At 42.7% G+C, this 19,102-nt stretch overlaps 1 protein-coding gene across 21 annotated transcripts in view; it reads right to left on the bottom strand.

Annotated features, from left to right (window-relative positions):
* Positions 1-19,102, bottom strand: part of DMD (dystrophin) — a 1,274,903-nt gene that overhangs the window by 4,049 nt on the left and 1,251,752 nt on the right. For 15 of the 21 annotated variants that reach the window (XM_064151948.1, XM_064151947.1, XM_064151951.1 and 12 more), the window contains 3 exons: positions 18,375-18,618; positions 17,545-17,668; positions 12,948-13,040 (listed from right to left, as the gene is read on the bottom strand). In XM_064151948.1, the coding sequence (XP_064008018.1) occupies positions 12,948-13,040; positions 17,545-17,668; positions 18,375-18,618 (461 nt within the window). Of the gene's footprint in view, positions 1-5,532; positions 5,565-11,735; positions 12,877-12,947; positions 13,041-17,544; positions 17,669-18,374; positions 18,619-19,102 lie in introns of those variants that run through there. The other 6 variants (XM_064151974.1, XM_064151950.1, XM_064151953.1 and 3 more) reach the window with 2 other exon arrangements.

Below are 19,102 nucleotides of genomic sequence, written 5' to 3'. Positions count from 1 at the left end.
AGCTCACAGGTCTCCTGCAGGTCCTTGTATATGCAAGCACTTGAGATAGCAAGCACTCTAAGACTGTCTCAAATATTCTCTGACAAACAGCAAAGGCATCATGGTTTAAAAAAAATCCCATCAGGAGTCTCCCTCTTGAGTATGACAGATCTAAGCATTCTATGAGAGGAAGGTCCAAACCAAGAAGCAAGGGTTCAAGATTTCTTGCAAGGACAAAGAAGAACAAGCAGACAGAAGGTCTTAAAACAAGCAGAAGGAAATTATACTCCACACAGCACATAATTGTATTACTGAACTTGTCTCCATGGGCTGATGCTGAGGCCAAACACATAAATGAGTTTAAAAAGGAGTTAGAAAATAATCACTGAAGAAGGATTAATTTTGGTGCAAAGCAACTCATGTGACCTCTACCTCAAGAAGTCCCCCAAGCTGCAGAGAGCCAGCAGCTGAAAGTATCTAACAGAGGAAGTATTACTCACTAAAACTGGATGTTGATACTGAGGGGTTTGACTTACTCCCTCAGACTACTTGCAATGGAATATCAGACTGGAAAAACATAGGAGGTGCAACACCATCCACAGTGCTTCTTACAGGGAACACTTCAAATCAGCCTGGATGCCGAGTCTTCACCATGGTCCTTGAAGAAGGAACATTCAAATGAAGAAATTACATGACTGGGATGTATCTGTGACACACCTTTAATGTAGTCCTTACCTACCATGTGCTGGAGCCTGACCGACCGTTGTTCACCTGCACGGTGAAATGTCCCTTCTGCCACAACTGACTTCTCTGACAACAGCAATGAACCTTCCCTGTGGGGCAAACTAAAGTCTCCATCCTCTTCCAAATGTTCAGGTATTATGGTAGTCATGCACTGCTGACACTGCAGCAGTACACAGGAGCTTGGAGTGATGCTTACTTAATAATTATTAGCATTTATGGACATATTTTTTTTTGTCTTAAAAAAACATCCTGGGAAATATCCAGAGAAGTTTATTTCTTCTGGAAAACTACTACCACCTTTTAACCTTTCAGTGCTAGTTTGTGATTCCATTACACACAGAATGATGCAGCCTCTAAATGATTCTCAGCAGTTCAATAGTGCGCTGCGCTGTGTGCTGCACAGTTTGCCAGAAAGAAATACTTGGTTCTGATCTGGTGACATTTGGCTAGCTGCTGTAATGCAAAGGGAAACAGATGCAGCAAAAAGCAATTTCATATTTCATCCTTAAATCATTAATGTATAGCCAACCTATTTATCCTAAGCAAAACCCTGTAATTTGGTCATCAGCACATGAAGTAACAGCTTATGAGAAACTGCTGCCAAAGGTTGCTCAAAATGTAGTTTAAAGTAAATGTAGGCTACCACATTTGCTTTAGATTTTAAGGGATGATCTCTCTTACTGGCTTCACACAGGCTGAAATCAATCCAGTGAATTCCACCATGGGAAGTGAAAAAAATTGACAAAGTCCTATGAAAGCCAGGACATATTTTAGGTGGGAGATGCTTACATAAGCAGAAAGGTAACAGCTGCTGGTTTGGTCTGCTCTGCTTAGACTCTGATATGGCTCAGGTCCACTGATAGCAAGTGCTATCAAAGCTTTACTGGAATCACTGGAGTGACCTGCAGCATCACCACAAACGTCTTGACCCTGCAACTGCTTTCGAGGGTTCTCAGGGCTTTGAACAATCTCCTTCTTCCTCACCTGCAGCGACCTACAGACAAGAGAGGGCAGTGACTAGAGACATAACTGGCTAGCCAGCTGTGAGAGGCACTGCTGCCTGGGGGAGCATCATCTCTTGTCCAGAGTTGTTGACATAGGTTGTTTGTAGAAACAATAATGAGACTGCAGGGCTCTTCAGGGATTCCAATGCCACTCAAAAGTAACAAAGGCAAGCTGGCTTTATAGAGAGGAGCCCTTAGGTCTAGAAAGAGGAACTTCAAAATACATCAGAGAAGTCTTTCAGAAGTATGCCACAGTACCTGCTAAACTGTTTGAGCCACTAAAACATGGGCCAAGACCACCTTTGCATCCAAGGATCCCTAAGTGTTCTCTTAATACATAAAAATTACAGGAGTGTTTGCTAGACTTTTTTTTTCTTTCCATTTGTTCATTGCTGCCATATTTTTGAAATAGCCAAGCTTCAAAGCTGGTCTCTCTCCAGAAAAGCTGCAGAGAAGCATGCTGAAGTGATTAAGGTGGTATGACTCCCTCTTCTCCACACCATCCACATTGCCTCTCTAGCACAGGTCTTAATTTCCTCTGCAGAAGAACCGAACAATCATGTGTCTCCGCCTGAGCCATCTGAGTTTACAGCTCAGAGCATGACCATAAACCACTGCTGATTGAAATCTGTGTTAACAGCTAGACTGTAAAGTGCAATAGCTTGGGGACCAGAGTCTCCAGGACAGTCAGGAGATGGGAAGGTGGGCCAGAAGAGTGGGAATTATGGCTGGATTCCAACCACTCATCTGGCAAACGCTCAGGTATTCGCCTGTCTTGCACATGGGAGTAGCAGCTAGGTCAGTCACAACTGCAGCTAGCTGAGAATAAAACAGACAACGATTTGCTCATACTGTGTGTGCAATGAATGCAGCCTCTTCTGCAATGCCTGTTACCTTAAGCCTGTGATTCTGTGATTCTAAATAGTCACTCAAATGCACTGTTTCTACACAGCTCAGCTGCCTCTGTTGAATATTGCTTACCAGCCCTCTGTAAGACTAAGGCAGGACATTGACATTTTTAATTAAGAAGGAAATGGGGAAAATGCACTTAGAAAAATAAACATAAATCACAGCTTGCCATTCATTATTATTCATATTTTTAAAGTAATGCCACCAAGGAAGGCATTCGTTTCATTATTTACTTCCTTCTCTCTAGACATTGCAGCTGAAAACAGCCTCTCCTGCTTGAGGCACTGAAAGGCTGAAAGATGCTGCTGCATAAGGAGGAAAAAACAAACCACCTAGCACACACTTTGAAATGCAGCAATAAAGCTCAAAATGGACACAGACAATATTAACTTAGACTTATAAACTGGAGGCAATGTTAACACAGGTGCATTTGCTTTGAAAGCAGAAGAAACCTGTTTCAGCAGGCACTAACTACATCACTTCTGCTCACATACAGAATGATGTGTTTCACATCTGCTGAATTTGCTTTAGAAGCTCTCCTGGAATTAAGACCCTTGGGTGTGGATGCAGTAGCTGAATACCAATCTTACTGTTGCTTGTCAGAGGAATGGACATGGAGCATTCAGACTTGACTGAGGAGACAGCAAGTAAATTAAGAAACCTGACACACAACACAGTGCCTTCTTTAAAGCAGCAGAGATTTCTAACCCTTCCCCAAAGAAAAAATCCTTCCCCTTGGTAGCTTGGATTTTGATACCCGTATTTATATTGAGTAATGCCATGAAATCCATGGGATTACACATGAAGACAATACCTAATGTGAATAATGAGATCAAAACCTGGCCAGGTTGGGTTTGAAACTGCATGATCTGCCCTGGAGCTAACGGATTTATACATAAAGCAAAAGCTGTTCCCTACCTTACTCATACATTTCATAAGCAGGTGGAGAATCGTGTTTTATATCCAGCTCTGCAAGTTACCAAGCCCTCTCTGGAACTCTTGAGTGAGTACAAATACAGCTGGAGAGAGGTGAGTGATTCACTGACATACATTTTTTTTAGGGTTGAGCTGCTGGCATCTGATCAGGTAGGACATGTCTATTTTTCTGTTAATTTTTTGTGTTGTATCAAATATACCCGCAGTGGCAGAAGCTTCATCTGAGTAATATACATAAAATATGAATGATGACAGTGGAAATCAACGTGTTTTGCTGAACTGGAGAGCAACTTCCAGACTGTATGATAAAAACAACTTGCAGGGCTGAATATGACATAATTTCCATAATCTTTCTGGATGGGTAGAGTCTGTTCATGATATCCTAAGCACCCTTGCTTGATCTAGATGACAGAGCCTGCCATTTGGGGACAGACATAATGTGAATGGAGGATCTTGCACCTTGAAAAAGCTGGACATGTGCCAGTTCCTACAGAATCACACAGTGTTAGAGGTCACTGAGTCCAACCACTCTGTTGAAGCAGGATCACCTAGGGCAGGCTGTACAGGAATGCATCCAGGTAGGTTTTCAAAGTCTCCAGTGCAAATGACACCACAACCTTTCTCAGCAGCCTGTTCCAGGGCTCCCTCACCATAAGGAAGTGCCTCCTCATGTTGAGGTGGAACCTCCTGTGTTACAGCTTGTACACATTGTTCCTTCTATCACTGGGGACAGTGAAAAAGAGCCTGGCGACTTCATCTGGACACCGACCCCTCAGATATTTAGACACTGATAAGATCTCCTCTTGGTCTTCTTAAGTTTAAACAGTCCCAGGTCTCCCTATGTTTCTTCACAGGACCCATGTTCAAGTCCTGCTGTATTTTCAGGCACCACATTAGAACAAATCCTGTCTTACCCGGGGTAGCCTGGCAGTGACTGGGGTTTACAACAGCTCTGCTAAAACCCCCAGTGCAGCATGCTTCCATGAGACAACCTCTGCACCAGCAGCATTTGGCAAACTGAGTTACCCTTCAGGTTTTTGTCCCATCCACACTGAACATCTCCTGCGTGGGAGAGGTCATTGCACAGCTACTTGCAATTACACTTAGGCAGTCTTTGAGTATTTTATCTTCAATAATAATTTCCTCTAAGAATTCATCCTACAAATGTTTTATCTGGTTGGTGAGTGAAGAGCAGCTTCACAGAGGAGAAATCAAGGCTCTCTGGAAATACTTTCAAAGGTGCTATGACAACGCAGAGCAAAACGTTTTCCTCTGTTAACAAGCAGCGACAAACAGATTGCAAAACCTATTCTGCATCAAACCAACCATGTCTGAAGTGCACAGTGAAAAACCGTTGCCCATTTGCATTGCTGGCGGAGCTGGTGAATGTTAGTAGCATCCTTCACTCTGCAACAGTGTATCAGGAAATTAAACCCTCTGAATCTCTTATACCTCTCAACTCTCACTGTTCTAAAGAAACAGAAAAGGATTATTTGATAACTGGAGATGATAGTTGATCTGTTGGCACACATACGTAAATGCAGTTGGAGTATGCAAGCAGAGCAGCAAGAGCCGTGGGTCTCCCTGTTGTGCTTACATGCAAGAGCAACAGAACATAAATCAGTGTGTGCAGCACATTTGATGACAACATTTGTTACACATAAGCTTAATTTCAATGTAGTATTTTCTTCTCCCTGCTCCCGAGTTTCTGCCTCTGGGAGGCTGTAAGAAAATGCAGATCCCTGAGCTGACAGTGTCTCCACTGAAAGTTGAGAGGTACACCACTGCTGCAGCACACATGGGGAATGCACTCAGCCAAACCAAACCCAAAGCAAAACAAAACCAACCCCCGCCCGTCACCAAGCCCCAGCGAACCCGTGCTGCTGTCACACGCATGCTGGGCACAGAAAGCAAGCTGTGACAAACAGAAGCCACGGCAGTGAGCCTGCATCTCACTAACCTCTCTCACTGGCTTTCCAGGGGCATTTCTTCCTTTAGGATCAGAGAGAGAAAGTAGAAGAAATATCAGAAAAGAAAGAAAGAAAAAACAAAACAACCACATGTGAATATATATTTTATACTGTAAGAGTTTGATTTCCACTTAGGAATTTGATACAAAATAGCCACACTGCTGCTTCAAACAAAGGCTTAAAAGTGCACTGAAATCCACTCCTGATGTTGAGGGGAAAAGATCTCAATTCACTTCTGAGCTTCCAAATTATCTGGTTTTGGAGCAATTCTACTAATGAGAGTATAATGCTCAAGCTGTGTTTCCCCAATGTCAAATCCATTCATGCAGACACTTTGTATTTTATTATGGCCTATGTACACATACACAGTCTTACATGCATCAGTGTGTGCAGGCACTCACACATGCTGCACCTGGAACATCATGTACTTCACATTCAAACTAAATCTGTTCTGCAAGGTGTTTCCAACGAGTTGATCTGTGAGCATGGCAAAACTGAGAGGATAGAGGGAAGGAAAAAAATCAAGTAAAAGGGGAAAAAAGGGAAAGTATCTCATAGCTTTCAAGTTGTACTGCAAAAACAGAGGAGTCATTAATGGGTTTAGGTGAAAAGATGCTCCCTACATGCCTTCACAGAAGCCATACTTTGATCGTACTGATGGTTCTCAAACACTTCTGGCAGCATAGTTGCTTGTTCAAAAGAGAAAGACAGGTGTCAATCACCAGCAGAAACACTCTCCTGCCCTCCTCCCCATTGTATAGTCCCTGGCAGCAAGATGCTTGCTGCCTGCAGAAGCAGCATCACTGCACTGCCATCACTGGTGCACTACTGCAAATGTCGCCAAGGTTAGACTTTGTTGTCTTGGGGGACAAAGTCACTGCAGCAGAAGCTGCTGAAGAAAGAGGACAATCTCTGCCCCAGAGCTGTTGTAAATGATGTAACTGCAGACAGTGTATAGCACAACTGGGAGAGAGATAGATTTAGCTGGGAGAACACGCTGGTCAGCATAACAGCAACATAATTGCTGTCGAGTTCTTTTCTAGGAATGGAAAAGCCCGTGGGAGAATGCAAAGAAGACAAGAAATAGCTTTGCTGGCATTTTACAAGGGGCAGAACATGGGTCACCAACAGGTCAAAGTTGAGCAGAGGCAGTAAAGGAGAGGAGGAGAGGGAGAAGAAAGTGAATGGCATCTCTGACTACCACAGGTCAGAACTATTAAACTATAGACTCCAAGTTGCAGAAACAGATTGGGCAACCTCTGAAGCGCCTGCACAGCAAAGGCTACTAAACAGGGGAAGAAGTCTGATTCCTTCCCTCTCTCTCTCCCTCTCCCCAGTAGCATACTATCAGAAATGATAACAATAGGTTTGAAGTCATGCTTCACAAATGAGTTGTTATTTCAGACCAGGTTGTGTTTATACCACATAAGCTGGTGGTGCTCACCAAAGTGAGCTTGGTGGCCAGGAAAGGTATGAGTTCATTTCTAAGGGCGTCACCTTGCAGGCATGCCTAATTCTCTAGGATTTGCAGAAGCACCTACAAAGCCTGTGACCTCCTCTGGTGCTTTTATCAGGAGTCATTGGCTCCCTAAAATATGCTTCCCAGGAGGGAAGAAGACGAGAACCTCTCACCAATACAAATCACGTCACAGAAAATCCTTGAAAACAAAGATGTGAAATCCATGGTATACTTCAGCCTTCTGAACAAGAGCCCCAAGGTTTAGGTGAGTAGGTAGGTGGTCTACCTAAGTATTCCAGAAACTGCAACACGGTTGGGTGTGCAAAAGTCTTCAAGCATGAATGAGATCCAGCAGAAGACAGTTTAGCTTGGGTCAAGAGGAGAAAAGGAACTGCTTACATACCACACACTGGAAGCTTTTAAAGGTCATGAGAAATGCCTACCTGTCTGCACAAGCACTTAAAACTGCAGCTAGACAGTGTCTCATTTAAATATCTACACGAGACAGACTGGATTGTGCTGGAAAAGGAACGTATTCAAGGGCAACTGTGGTAGCTCTGCAACACATAGCTGATGAGTAAAGTCTGGGGTGAGTAATCAGCCCTAGAATTTGTCAAACGCAACAAAAAGTAGCACTGCTACAGTAGCAGCTAATTTCCTTTGGAGGGAGATTAAGAAGGGCTTAATGGATTTTACTTTATTTTCTTTTTTGCATAAGAATGAATGCCTGTCTCTGAGTTTTAAGGCAAGGAGTATGGTTTGGCATAAATTGCAGAGGTATAAGGTTGTCTGGAGTGCTGCAGTTCTGAAAATTTGTATTCTGTGAGGCACCAAAATATTGACACGCAATCTATGGCTGCCTAATTATCCACTGTTCTTGCTCAAATCAAGATTTCCTGACCATACAGTATAGAAGGATCTTTTTCTGTTTTGGAAATCTACCTGACATTGTATTGCAGGCAAAGGTATACAGAAAGTGATCAAATCAAACCTCAAGGCAGAGGCACTAATAAAAACTTCATGCACCTCTGCAGAGTCAGGTGAAAGCAGAGAACACAAAGCACTTACTGCACTGCCCCTTCTCACTGAACTCAGGAGAGGAAGAGGCTGCAGAGAGGACAGATTTGCATCTGCAAAAAGTTTTTTTTCTTGAAGAAATGTTCCTTGATTTTTATTTTTTTAAAACTCATTAATATTCTCAGTTTACATCAGGACTGAGCATTATAAGTCACAGAAGAACCTGTCCTCCCCATCCCTATCTTGGCCGAAATGTGCAGAGAAGCTCAGCCACGTCAGTGCCGTTGTGCCCCCGGGGAGTGAAAAGGCAGCAGTCATCTGGGCTCACTGATGTGGGATGTAGGATGGTAGCACAAAGAAGGGGATACAGTCCAAAAGAGGTCAGGGTATCTCACCTGGAAGAGCGTTCCCAGAATACCCTACAATATAACTTGGGTTACTCTTCACAGATTCACTGTAGTGTGAACCAAGTCAGCACCATGAGACATTTTGTTGTCAGAACAAGAGAAAGTACATTACTTGCACTGCTGGAAGTTGCTACTTCCACTTAGGACACTAGTCCCATTCATAAAGGAGCCTGGCTGATGAAAGACTGAGGAGTTAAGAATGTGTCTGGTGTGTTTTTATAGGACTGAGATAAAACAAAACTTGGGAAAGATGCTGCTGCTCTTAATGCCATCTGTGTACTGCCGTGGAGCCTGGTAATTTCACTGCACAAGACAATGTTTGTACAAAGCAGTACTATGATTGAAAAATAGCAGTGAGGACCATCCCTCTGCAGATGTTTTCATGTGATGTCATGGCCTCTTAGCTCTTTTGAGCCACCATAATCTCATTTCTAACCACTTCTTGGCTCCCATTTCTTCATTATCTACCAATAAGGGCTCTGCACTGAAAACCTCTCACCAGCTTCAGTTAGCTCAAGAACTTCTGCCTCTGAACTCCCCTCTGAGATTCCTTCATGGAAAGCATACGCCACAAAAAACATAATCACAGAAGACAGCCTGGTCCACCATGAGATCCACCCAAAGCTTTGCAACTTGTTTGTACCTCAGTGCTGTATGAGACATCAATTTGACCTTAAATATACTGGCCTGTCAATCTTACTTTCTAACTCTGAACCAATTCCGTGGAGATTTAGTAGCTTGGGTGCAAAATACAGCGTGAAAATGTTTTCCTTTGAGGCCCATTATCAAGCAGGGTCAAATAAACCACTGAGGTGGCATTTAATGGTAGATTTCCACTAAATGTCAGACCTCTGGCTTTGACATCTGTTTTGAGTTAGCACAGCAGCTGTTTGAAGCAGCTGCAGCAGTTGTGAATTTGCTGGGAGCAGCAAAGAGGAATGGATGGGGATGCCTTGTAGATTAAAAGGAATGAAGAATTCCTTAAGCATAGCAATCATCAAGTATTCAGCAGCATTTCCCTCTCCAGAAACAAACTGACTTTGGGCACCAACAATCAGCTCTATAAGGCACATAGAGATCCTCTGCTGCTTGGGAAGTGTCAAAAACTGCCAAAAGGTTAAACTCAAGAAACAAACACAAGGTCTATAAAAGGTAGGTAGCAACACAAGTTACTTCATCTGAGATCTGCTTATGAAGTTTTATGACATGATTTGTTTAATGAATGCTTCTCCAAAATACATTAAAAATGATACTATAAAGCCTTGATGCCCTCGTAGAAACAGCTCCAGGAAACAAAAGCTTTGAAATCATCATCACCAAACCAAATCTCTCTCCAGTTGAGTGACTAGTGAGTTAATTGCTACTACTTTTTACTGCTTTCTTTTCAAACTCCAAAATAAAAGCTCCTACTTGCTTTAGAAAACTATTTCCCAGCCTGAGTAAATCTTACTCTTCAGATGCTTTTGGTGATATTTAGACTAAATATTTTGCTTTCAGTTTGTTTCCTGTGATGTTAAACTATTCATCTGTGCACCTATGCAAAGAAATTCAGTCCTCCTCTCTCTTCACTGCTTATTCAGTTCTGGACTTTTCTCATGAATCAAAACCTTCAGAGTCCTCTTTGTTCTTGCCATATTGTTCTGCACCGCTCCAACTTGTCACTACCCTAATGTCATATCCCTGATGCCCATGGAATCTGACTGACCACAGCATCCTTCATCTCACAATGAAGGTCTGCTTTAGACTGCAACAAACAAGCTGTGGATATAAGCTTTGTTTATAGAGATATCAGCTGAATAGTGTTAAAATGGGAGCAGAAAAAAACCCTGTAGTGTAACTGAAGTTTGCACAAGATCTCTGCAGAAGTGATGATGTCAGTAGCCTTCTATATCAACCAATGAAATCCATTCACATCACTTAGAGGACAGACTGTTCCTCACAGACAGCCTGATCATTGCTACTGCTCAATTAGAAGCAATTCTACAAACCTGGATTTGTGCAAATGCATCAGAAATACATAGGAGCAGAGAAACCTAACTGAGGTCCTAATCTCTTTACTTACAACCTGGTACTATTTTCCAAAAAATGGGATGACTTTTTCCCTGAGCTGGACTAATCTTTCTGTGTAGCCAAAGAGAGAGGAAAACATAAATATGTGGAGGGCAAGTGTCAGGCTCTAATAATATGACAAGGGGAAATGGGTGCAAGATGGAGCATAGGAGGTTCTGGTTAAGCATAAGGTAAAACATTTTCATGGTGAGAGTGGCAGAACACTGGAACAGGCTGCCCAGAGAGGTTACAGAGTCTCCTTCTCTGGAGCCATTCAAAACCCACCTGAACGTGTTCCTGTGTGACCTACTCTAGGAGATCCTACTCTGGCAGGGTGCGTGGACTAGAGGATCTTTCAAGGTCATTTCCAACCATGAACGTTCTGTGATTCCATGAGAAGGCAGATTCTGGCTCAGCCTGAGACAGTGCCGTGCCCAGAAGGAAAGTCCTGTGGGAAGCATGGCTTTTGCCTGACGATCTGTGCCTGCTCCTGGCTGCTGCAGTAGAAGCTCCTCTCACAGCCTGGCTGAGGAGGCGATGACACACCTCAAACCAAGACTGTGCCTCCTCGCAGTCCTCCATGCTGCTAGAGAGTAATTTTGTCCTCTCTGGCTGCCAGTCAGGCAGGAAAGCATATGAACTGTAATCTCATTTAGGGATGCTTGTGACTAGATGCTATACTTTTAACATAGCTACTGTTTAGAGAAACAAAATAAGGGAATACCTTCTTTCTGTCTATTTAAATGACCATATTTTATATCAGCAGGAAGAAAATACAAAGTTATACTTTAATTTACAAAACTAAGGTATTGACTGATGGGTTTTTTTTCCTCTGACTAAACTTTATATACTGTGACTTTGATTCATGCAATTTTGGTTTTGGGTTGTTTTTTTTTTAACTAATAAGATGTAATTAAAAACATTTTCTGTTCTCAGTGAGTAGGGAGTGCTACCTAACACAGGCTGTTCTCTACCTATTTATACACATTTGAAACACAGCGCTTCATTTCCTATCTCATTAGCTGTTGTTTCATAAATTGCTCCTATTTCACTTAAAACTAAGCTAGTTTTAAAAAAGAAATCCTGTCAGTGTCATCAGCTGTGATTACAAATTGGATCCTACAGCTGGGGAATATTTTAACACAGAGTACCTAAGTCTAGGTGCAGAAGTTTCTGCAAGATCTCTTAAGTACAACACATTTACAAGAATGATGGGAAGAAAGGGAAGAAAGGACTGTCTGTTGAAACCCTGTGTACACAACAACTTCAAAAGCAAGTTCATTTTTATATCTCTGCCATTATTTGAAGGATTTTTCCTTTGTTCTCTCTGCTAATGAATATCTAAGCAGAAAAGGACTGGACGTGACTTTTCCATACGCTGTTGAGGTGGAGATGACTGCGGTTAAAAATATGTTGTATTAGATTTTCTTCAATAGCATCTTTCTAAACTGTTCCATCTTTTCATCTACAGCATGAGATCTTATACTGTTTATACTGCCCTCTCCTTTTCCACTGCTCGCAGATGATGCCTGGTGAGAGTTGAGCTTGCTTTGAAATCAAAGGGTGGATAAAACCTGCCTTTCAGTGAAAGTCTAGTGTGATGGTTAACACATTTATCTATTAAAAGAAGAACCTCTGGGTGATGTATCAAAGCTGTGCAAGAGGCCCTGCAGTAAGTCTGTGCCCCCACTGAAATCCACTTAACAGGCTGTCAATAGCACCAGGACTTTTTTTTTGCCGAGAGGTTTATGTCTGAGCCTTCTTTCACAGCACAGGTAATATCCCAAACTCCACAGCATCTCCTGCTAAAAATCTAAGCTACTTTTCCTGGCAACAGAATATTTTCTCTGGGCTCAGAAGAAGGGAAGAAAAAGGTTGCACAAATAAATCCCAGTGAAACAAGTGCTTATCTTTAGCAAACAACAGGAGTGAGCAAAACAGAACCCCTGAAATGCTCTGACTGTACACACAAGTGCAGCCTGTGCCTCATAAACATCTACCCTACTTGTTTATCCTCCATCACTCTGGACCCAAGTGCTACAAGGTTGAGAACTTTCACTCGGAACTTCAATATTATTTCAAGCAAGATTCTTCTTGGGGAATGGTAAAGAGAGAAGAAAAATGTGCTATGACATGTATTAAATCAGCAAGGGCACTGACTGGGAAGGAGAGAAGCTGTGAGAAAAGGAACATGGCAGAAAAAAGAAAAGAAAATGCTTAGAAAAAAAGTCTCAGTCAGACAAGCTTCACCTACATATCTAAGCAAGGGCTACCTGTGGAGGTAGCTTAAGGTAAAGGAGGAGCAGGCTGCTTCTCCACTCTAAGTAAGACAGCTTTCTCTACAGCTATTGTTAAAATGAAAACAAAGAGCAGCAAAACTCCTAAATCCAAAACATAACCTTCTGAAAACATCAAGGAACAGAAAGCACTTTTATCTTCCTCCCTCTTTTCTGCTGCAGGCAGGAGCACTCACCTCTGGAGCTGGGGAAGGAGTTGTTCAGCTGCTCCATCACTTCCTCCAGACCTGTGCTTGTGTCCTGGGGTGGGCTGAGCAGCTCGTCCTCACCTGCAAAGCAAATCCACACCACTGCTTGAGAGCCACTATAAAACCATGTGCTAAGAGTTTCCTACTGCTGTGTCCTGTGTTGGGCTAAGCAGCTCATCCTCACTTGCAAAACAAATCTACAGCACTGCTTGAGAGCCACTACGAAACCATTTGCTGAAAGCTTGCTGTTGCTATGTCCTCCACAAAGCTAAGGCTGCCCACTTAATTACACTTTCTGCTTACTTTCAAAGGTGAATTTTGTTGACTATTATGTTTCTCTTTAAAGGAAATTAAACAATGATTTTTAAGCAATTAACACTCAGTTTAATTTGTGAAAAGAGATTTAAGAAATAATCTACTCTGGTAAAAGAAGTACAATGTCTGCTAGGAACACTTCATTCCATAAATGACACTCGTTTATTTCAGCTTCTCTTATGCTATTAATGGAGAAAGAAATTGGTGTTCTGAGTGCTGCTATTGAGCAGCCTTCTAATAGTGCTGGGTTCCTGTTAGCATTGCTTTGCCTAGCTGTGTAAATCACTAGCAAACCAGATCCTCATCTGCATCAGTATTAATATTTCTGACAGTTTAATTTCATCAGATTGGTGCTCCAAGAACATTCAATTGTACTGTAAAAAGGTTTAGCAGCAGTTTAATAAAGCCAAATACATTTCTCCCACTGAATAATTTCTATAACCCGATTACAGGGCAGCAGCATAATGAGAAATTCAACACATTTTATTTTTACTGGGGTTTTTTAGGTCATGGTTTCATAGAGCTAAAATCCATATGTTGATTTGACTGCAGACCCTAGCTTCCAATACAGATAAAGCACCTGTTAAAACAAAAAAGACTGCAGCTGAAGGATATACTTTGAGGGAGATTCTACTTTTTAACTAGATTTATCTTATCTGTATCGAAACACAAAAGCAATTTTGCCTGCTGTAATAACCAGGGGAAGCACATCCTTAGTTTGAAAATGACTTAATGACCCTTCATTCCAACGTGTCTTGCCCTGCTCCACTTGAGTAATAAGGTACCTCCTTTTCTATTAGCACTTACATTCTTTAAACATTGAGGTGCTCCATGCTAGGGAAAAGCCTACTGAAAGAGATGCTAAAGGAACGCTTCAGGACTGTATGTATTTCCTTTTGTTAGGCTTAGTGTTCGGCCTTACCTTAGGGCCAGGAGTCTCACAAGAGTTATTACTGGCTAAGAGTAGTTTTTTCCCACTCTGGTACAAGAAGTGGGGTAAAGAGTCTGCAGGAAGCACTTAATTCATAATAGTGAAGGTCTTCATAGCAGCTTCATTTATTCCATTAATGACCTCAAAATAGCTGCTGAGACTGCTTGCAGGTTGTTCAGCTTTCAACTGGTCCCGGGTTCACACAAATCAACTGACACTTTGAGTTACTTTTGTATCAAGTGTTGCACCCACAGAGGTGCAGATGTCCCTGCAGCCTCTGCTGGATGTCAAGGTGAAAGCTCACAGCGAAGTTTTGCCGCTTCTGCGCAGGTTAAGGACCGTATCAGCAAGCCTGCAGAAAGCCCCTGGTCCTAAAGATCTAAAGAGGGCAGTGGTTTCCTTGTCCTGGCCAAGAACAACTGAGGACAGGTACTCATTTCCAAGTGCCTGGGTAGGTGCTGACACAACCTGGAACAGTACTGAACCTCGTGACTGCTGCACCTTTTCTGTAAAATGCCTTAGTTCTCTTTTTTCTCATTGGGATGATTTTTCTGACCATTTCCCTGTAGAGGACAAAACAGGCCAAGCAACCCAACAGAAGTGCAGACACCTCAACGGCCTCTCTACCCAAACCAATCTTCATTCATGTTTCTCCCTAAGGCTTGGAGAGCAGGATGGATCCCAGATACTCTGGTGATACCTGTGCACACTTCAGTTCAGCAATGTGCTGCTACATTTACTAGGGGAGAAAGGCCAAAGATCAGAACATTCCCATTAGGGAATCCATTCCTATGAGGAAAACAAACTCAAACAGGACTTTTCCAGTTGCCCAGGCATATTTCAGATTATCAAGAGATTGGGTGGGAAGGGACCTTTAAAGTTCATCTAGTCCAACACCCCTGCAGTCATTAGGGACATCTGCAACTACAGCAGGTTGTTCAGAGCCCCGAACGACCTGAACTGGAATGCTTCCACGGATGGGGCATCCACCACCACTCTGGGCAATCTTGGCCAGTGTCTCACCACCTTTACTGTAAAAAAATCCTTCCTTGTACCCAGTCTATATTTCCTCTGTTTCAAAACCATGACCCCCTGTCCTGTCACAACAGGCCTTGCTAAAAAGTCTGTCCCCATCTTTTTTACAGGCCCCCTTTAAGTACTGAAAGGCTACAATAAGGTCTTCCTGGAGCTCTTCTGTTTGTAAATCAGCATCTGAACGAGTTGCTGCTTTTATCAGACAGCTAGACAACACTGCTGGTGGAAAATCTTTTACAGCACCCTCACCGTGAGAAAGCAGAGAGACAGAGAAGTGCAGTGAGTTTACATTCAAAGAATAAAACCTAAGGTCAAAGAATAAAACCTGAGGTCTTCTTTCAAAAAGAGAATATCTAAAAGCTACCACTCTGCTGCCTGAGAGACCTCTCGGTGTTTTCTGGAAACCTGAGACTCCTTCATTCCTGGACACATGTTTGCTGCACGGGAGCACTATTTACAACTCCACCCTGGTTCCCTTCACCACCTGAGAACACTTCAAGCCGTGCTTCAGCAAGCCCTCAGCCTTGCAAGCAAAGCTTACTGGTGTGAAAGGCAGCTCGACAAACTGAATTAGTTGCGGTTTGTTAGCTCGGTTAGTAACTCCTTTTACAAGCTCTGCTCCATGCGGCAGTGTTGCTTTGCTGAGTCTCACTGTGAACACACTGATAATGGTTCAATATCTCACTCTCCTTCCACATATTTGCTCAACTGAGCAAACAAACTCCAAACCTATTAAGTCTAAAGTTTTGCTTTAAATGTTTCAGCAGTCTATAGGATTATGTGCATGCAAATTAATTAATTCCAGTCTTACAAGTGAAATGGAAATGATTTTACATCAAATCAAATGAAAAGAAGTACATTGTTTTGTCTTACTAAAGGGTAAAACATAAAGCAACAAGAAACGTTCAGAAGATGGCTGGGAACCACTGTCTTGCTATCTTTTCTTGTGTATTCTAATTAACATGTTTTATGTGATGAAATTAATCCACCTATCTTCAGAAAGCCAATGCTAATTACTCCACCAGCACATTTTTTCCCCTCTGTGTATACCATGCATAGCAAACTATTTACAGACTAGCAACATGACTAAAGAAAGAAGCAAATGGAATTGCTGCTACCTGTGATTGTACCCTCACCCCCAAGATTTAACTCAAGCACTCCTAAAGGTACAATTGATTTCACTTTTTGTTGTTGTAGAGTGTACAGAACCCATCTTGTTTGATGCTGGCACTGACTGATGTTATTGCCGATGCTTGAGATGGAAGAAAAAGCTGCATCTCCTGTCACAATTGGCACTTCAGGCACTGCAGAATGTTCCCTCCCATTCAATTTCTCACTGTCATTGACTCTTTCACTAACTGCAGGGGAGAGAAAAGCTCTCAAGCTTCTCACTCTCCCACAAAGCCTGTCTCTGATATACATTCAATAAATTTCTGTGTATGAACTTCAAATCTTGTTATTTGCTTAAAAATGCTGCAGTGATTGATTGCTTTTTTTACATATAGCAGAAAATCCTTACTACTTGGTAATAAATATTTACTGACTATATATGAGATAGGAAATCAGGAAAGTGCTACAGATGTGTAACTAAAAGCATCAAAATAATAATTCAAGCCTCTGGCTACAGGATATTATCCCTTAACTCCACAATTCATCTGCTCATCGTCGCATCTGATGTGATATTGATGGGCACTGTCTACGAGTGACAGCTCAATCCTAGTGATTTGAGCCATGATGTATTAAAAACAAGATCACATTAGTTAACATGAGTATGATTATTCATAAATTTCATCTCTTTACCATAATTAATACTATGTGCATTTAAATCAGCTGTGTCATGCTTAGTAGCTGAAAGCCAGTTTGGATAAAACAGCTTTTAGTGATACTTGTGTTAAGAATTCAAGCCCTGACTGAACCTTGTGTTTAATATCTGTGCTACCGTGTGCATCATTATCACAGAATCACAGAATGGTTTAGGTTGGAAGAAACCTTAAAGATCATCTAGTTCCAGCCTCTCTGCCATGGGCAGGCACACTTCTAACTAGCTTGCTGAAGGCCCCATCCAACCTGGATTTGAAGTTTCAGGGCTGGAGTTTCCACAAGATCCAACGCAGAAGAATGAACTATAGGGATGTTGTGAAGTGTAAACACTCAAATGACAACAAGCACCACTGCAAGCATCTGCTTCATCCTCATGGAAGTAAGCAGGAGAGAAAGGTATTTCTGGCTTTAAGGGTTTTTTTCCTTTTCTGGAAAATGAGACTATAAATACTGTTTAGGATAATATGAACTTTGTTATCTTACCCATGGTTTCTGAAGTCTGGCTGCCAACCACACGAAGAAGCATTGGCTGACTGCTGTCTGACCTCTGCAAAGAGGTAGAAGGAGATGATAGTGTTGTACCATTCACCTTGGCATCTGCTTGTGGCTGAAAATTGAAAGAAGAATAGAAGTGATCATTATAGAATCATAGAATGTTAGGGGTTGGAAGGGACCTCCAGAGATCATCGGGTCCAACCCCTCCCTGCCAAAGCAGAATCACTGAAGGCAAGCCACACAAAAACATATCCAGGCTGGCTTTGAGTCTCCTTCAACTCCACAACCTCTCTGAGCAGCCTGCTCCTGTGCTCCACCACCCTCACTGTGAAGAAATTTCTTCTCATGTTGAGGTGGAACTTACTGTGTTCTAGCTTATATCCATTGTTCTTTGTCCTGTTACCAGATGCCACAGTTCCCTTCCTCTTCACATCCACCCCTCAGATATTTATGGACATTACTAAGATGCCTTCTCTCCTCCAGCCAAGATCATTATTACCAGACCAGTACAGCTGCAGAAATCTTTAAATCTGTGTATTTTTTAATTTATTCTATAAATACAAACAATTTTCTGTCTCCTACTAAGTAAATATATCCATCCAGACCACGTCTTTGAATTCCAAGTAAAACAAAGATGATGACTAAGGACACCCAAACACGATTTCATTTTCTCACTTGCAGCCTGTAGGAAAACAGTCATCTCTGACTCGTCACAAGAGAGATGATTTCCTGATCTGTTGTTGTTATTGGTAACACTTCACACATCCTGTTTGGCAGATGCCTCTAGAAAGGTACAGAGGAAAGGCCTGAGGACTCACCTGCTCCAGCAGCTGCCTCAGCCTGTGCAGCTGTGACTCCAGCTGTTTGTTGTGATCTTCCAGAATCTGCATCCTGGCCTCCAGGCGGCCCTTGTGCTGGCGAAGCAGCTTGGCTTCTGCAATGAGCTCAGCATCCCGGGGGCTCTGGGGAGAAACCGGCAGCATCTCTGGTGGGGACGGCAGTGGAGACAGTCCTTTGTGGTCATGCTGCTGCTTTAAACGGTCATACTCTGCTTGCAGGTTTCTGTTGAGAAGTAACAAGGAGGTAAAAAATTAGGAAGCTGAATAGGCTGGTGCAGGCTACCCTCTGCACGGGGTAGTGAGAAGACACCTCCTTCTCCTTCTCCTCCTCCTCCTCCCATGTGGTGTCATCTCTCTAGCTACTTGGGGTGGAGGAAGTGTGTGTGGAATGCAGAGGCTCACCTGCACCACCCACCTGTCTTTCTTTCTACTGAGCCCACATGTGTGTAGGCTTACACTTGGCAGATCGGCACAGAGCTGCTATCACAGGGACCTGTGATTCAAGCATTGCCTAAAGGCTCCCTGCATCACCAGAATTCACGGTTCCATTCCCTCCCAGGGCATGCAAGGCAGAAGCCTGGCTGAGCTCCAGGCACCCTCCCGAATACTGGGCACGTTCTGTCCTAGGCTCAGCTCTCCCTTGGCTTCCTGCTTTTTAACCTCCCTAGCTGAAGCTGGACTGTTTGCTTCCATACACCGAGGCACTG

This window comes from Pogoniulus pusillus, chromosome 12 (assembly GCF_015220805.1).
Source record: "Pogoniulus pusillus isolate bPogPus1 chromosome 12, bPogPus1.pri, whole genome shotgun sequence".
Taxonomy (NCBI): domain Eukaryota; kingdom Metazoa; phylum Chordata; class Aves; order Piciformes; family Lybiidae; genus Pogoniulus; species Pogoniulus pusillus.
The sequence above is the reverse complement of the archived record's forward strand: the minus strand, read 5'-3'. Positions and strand labels throughout refer to the sequence as shown.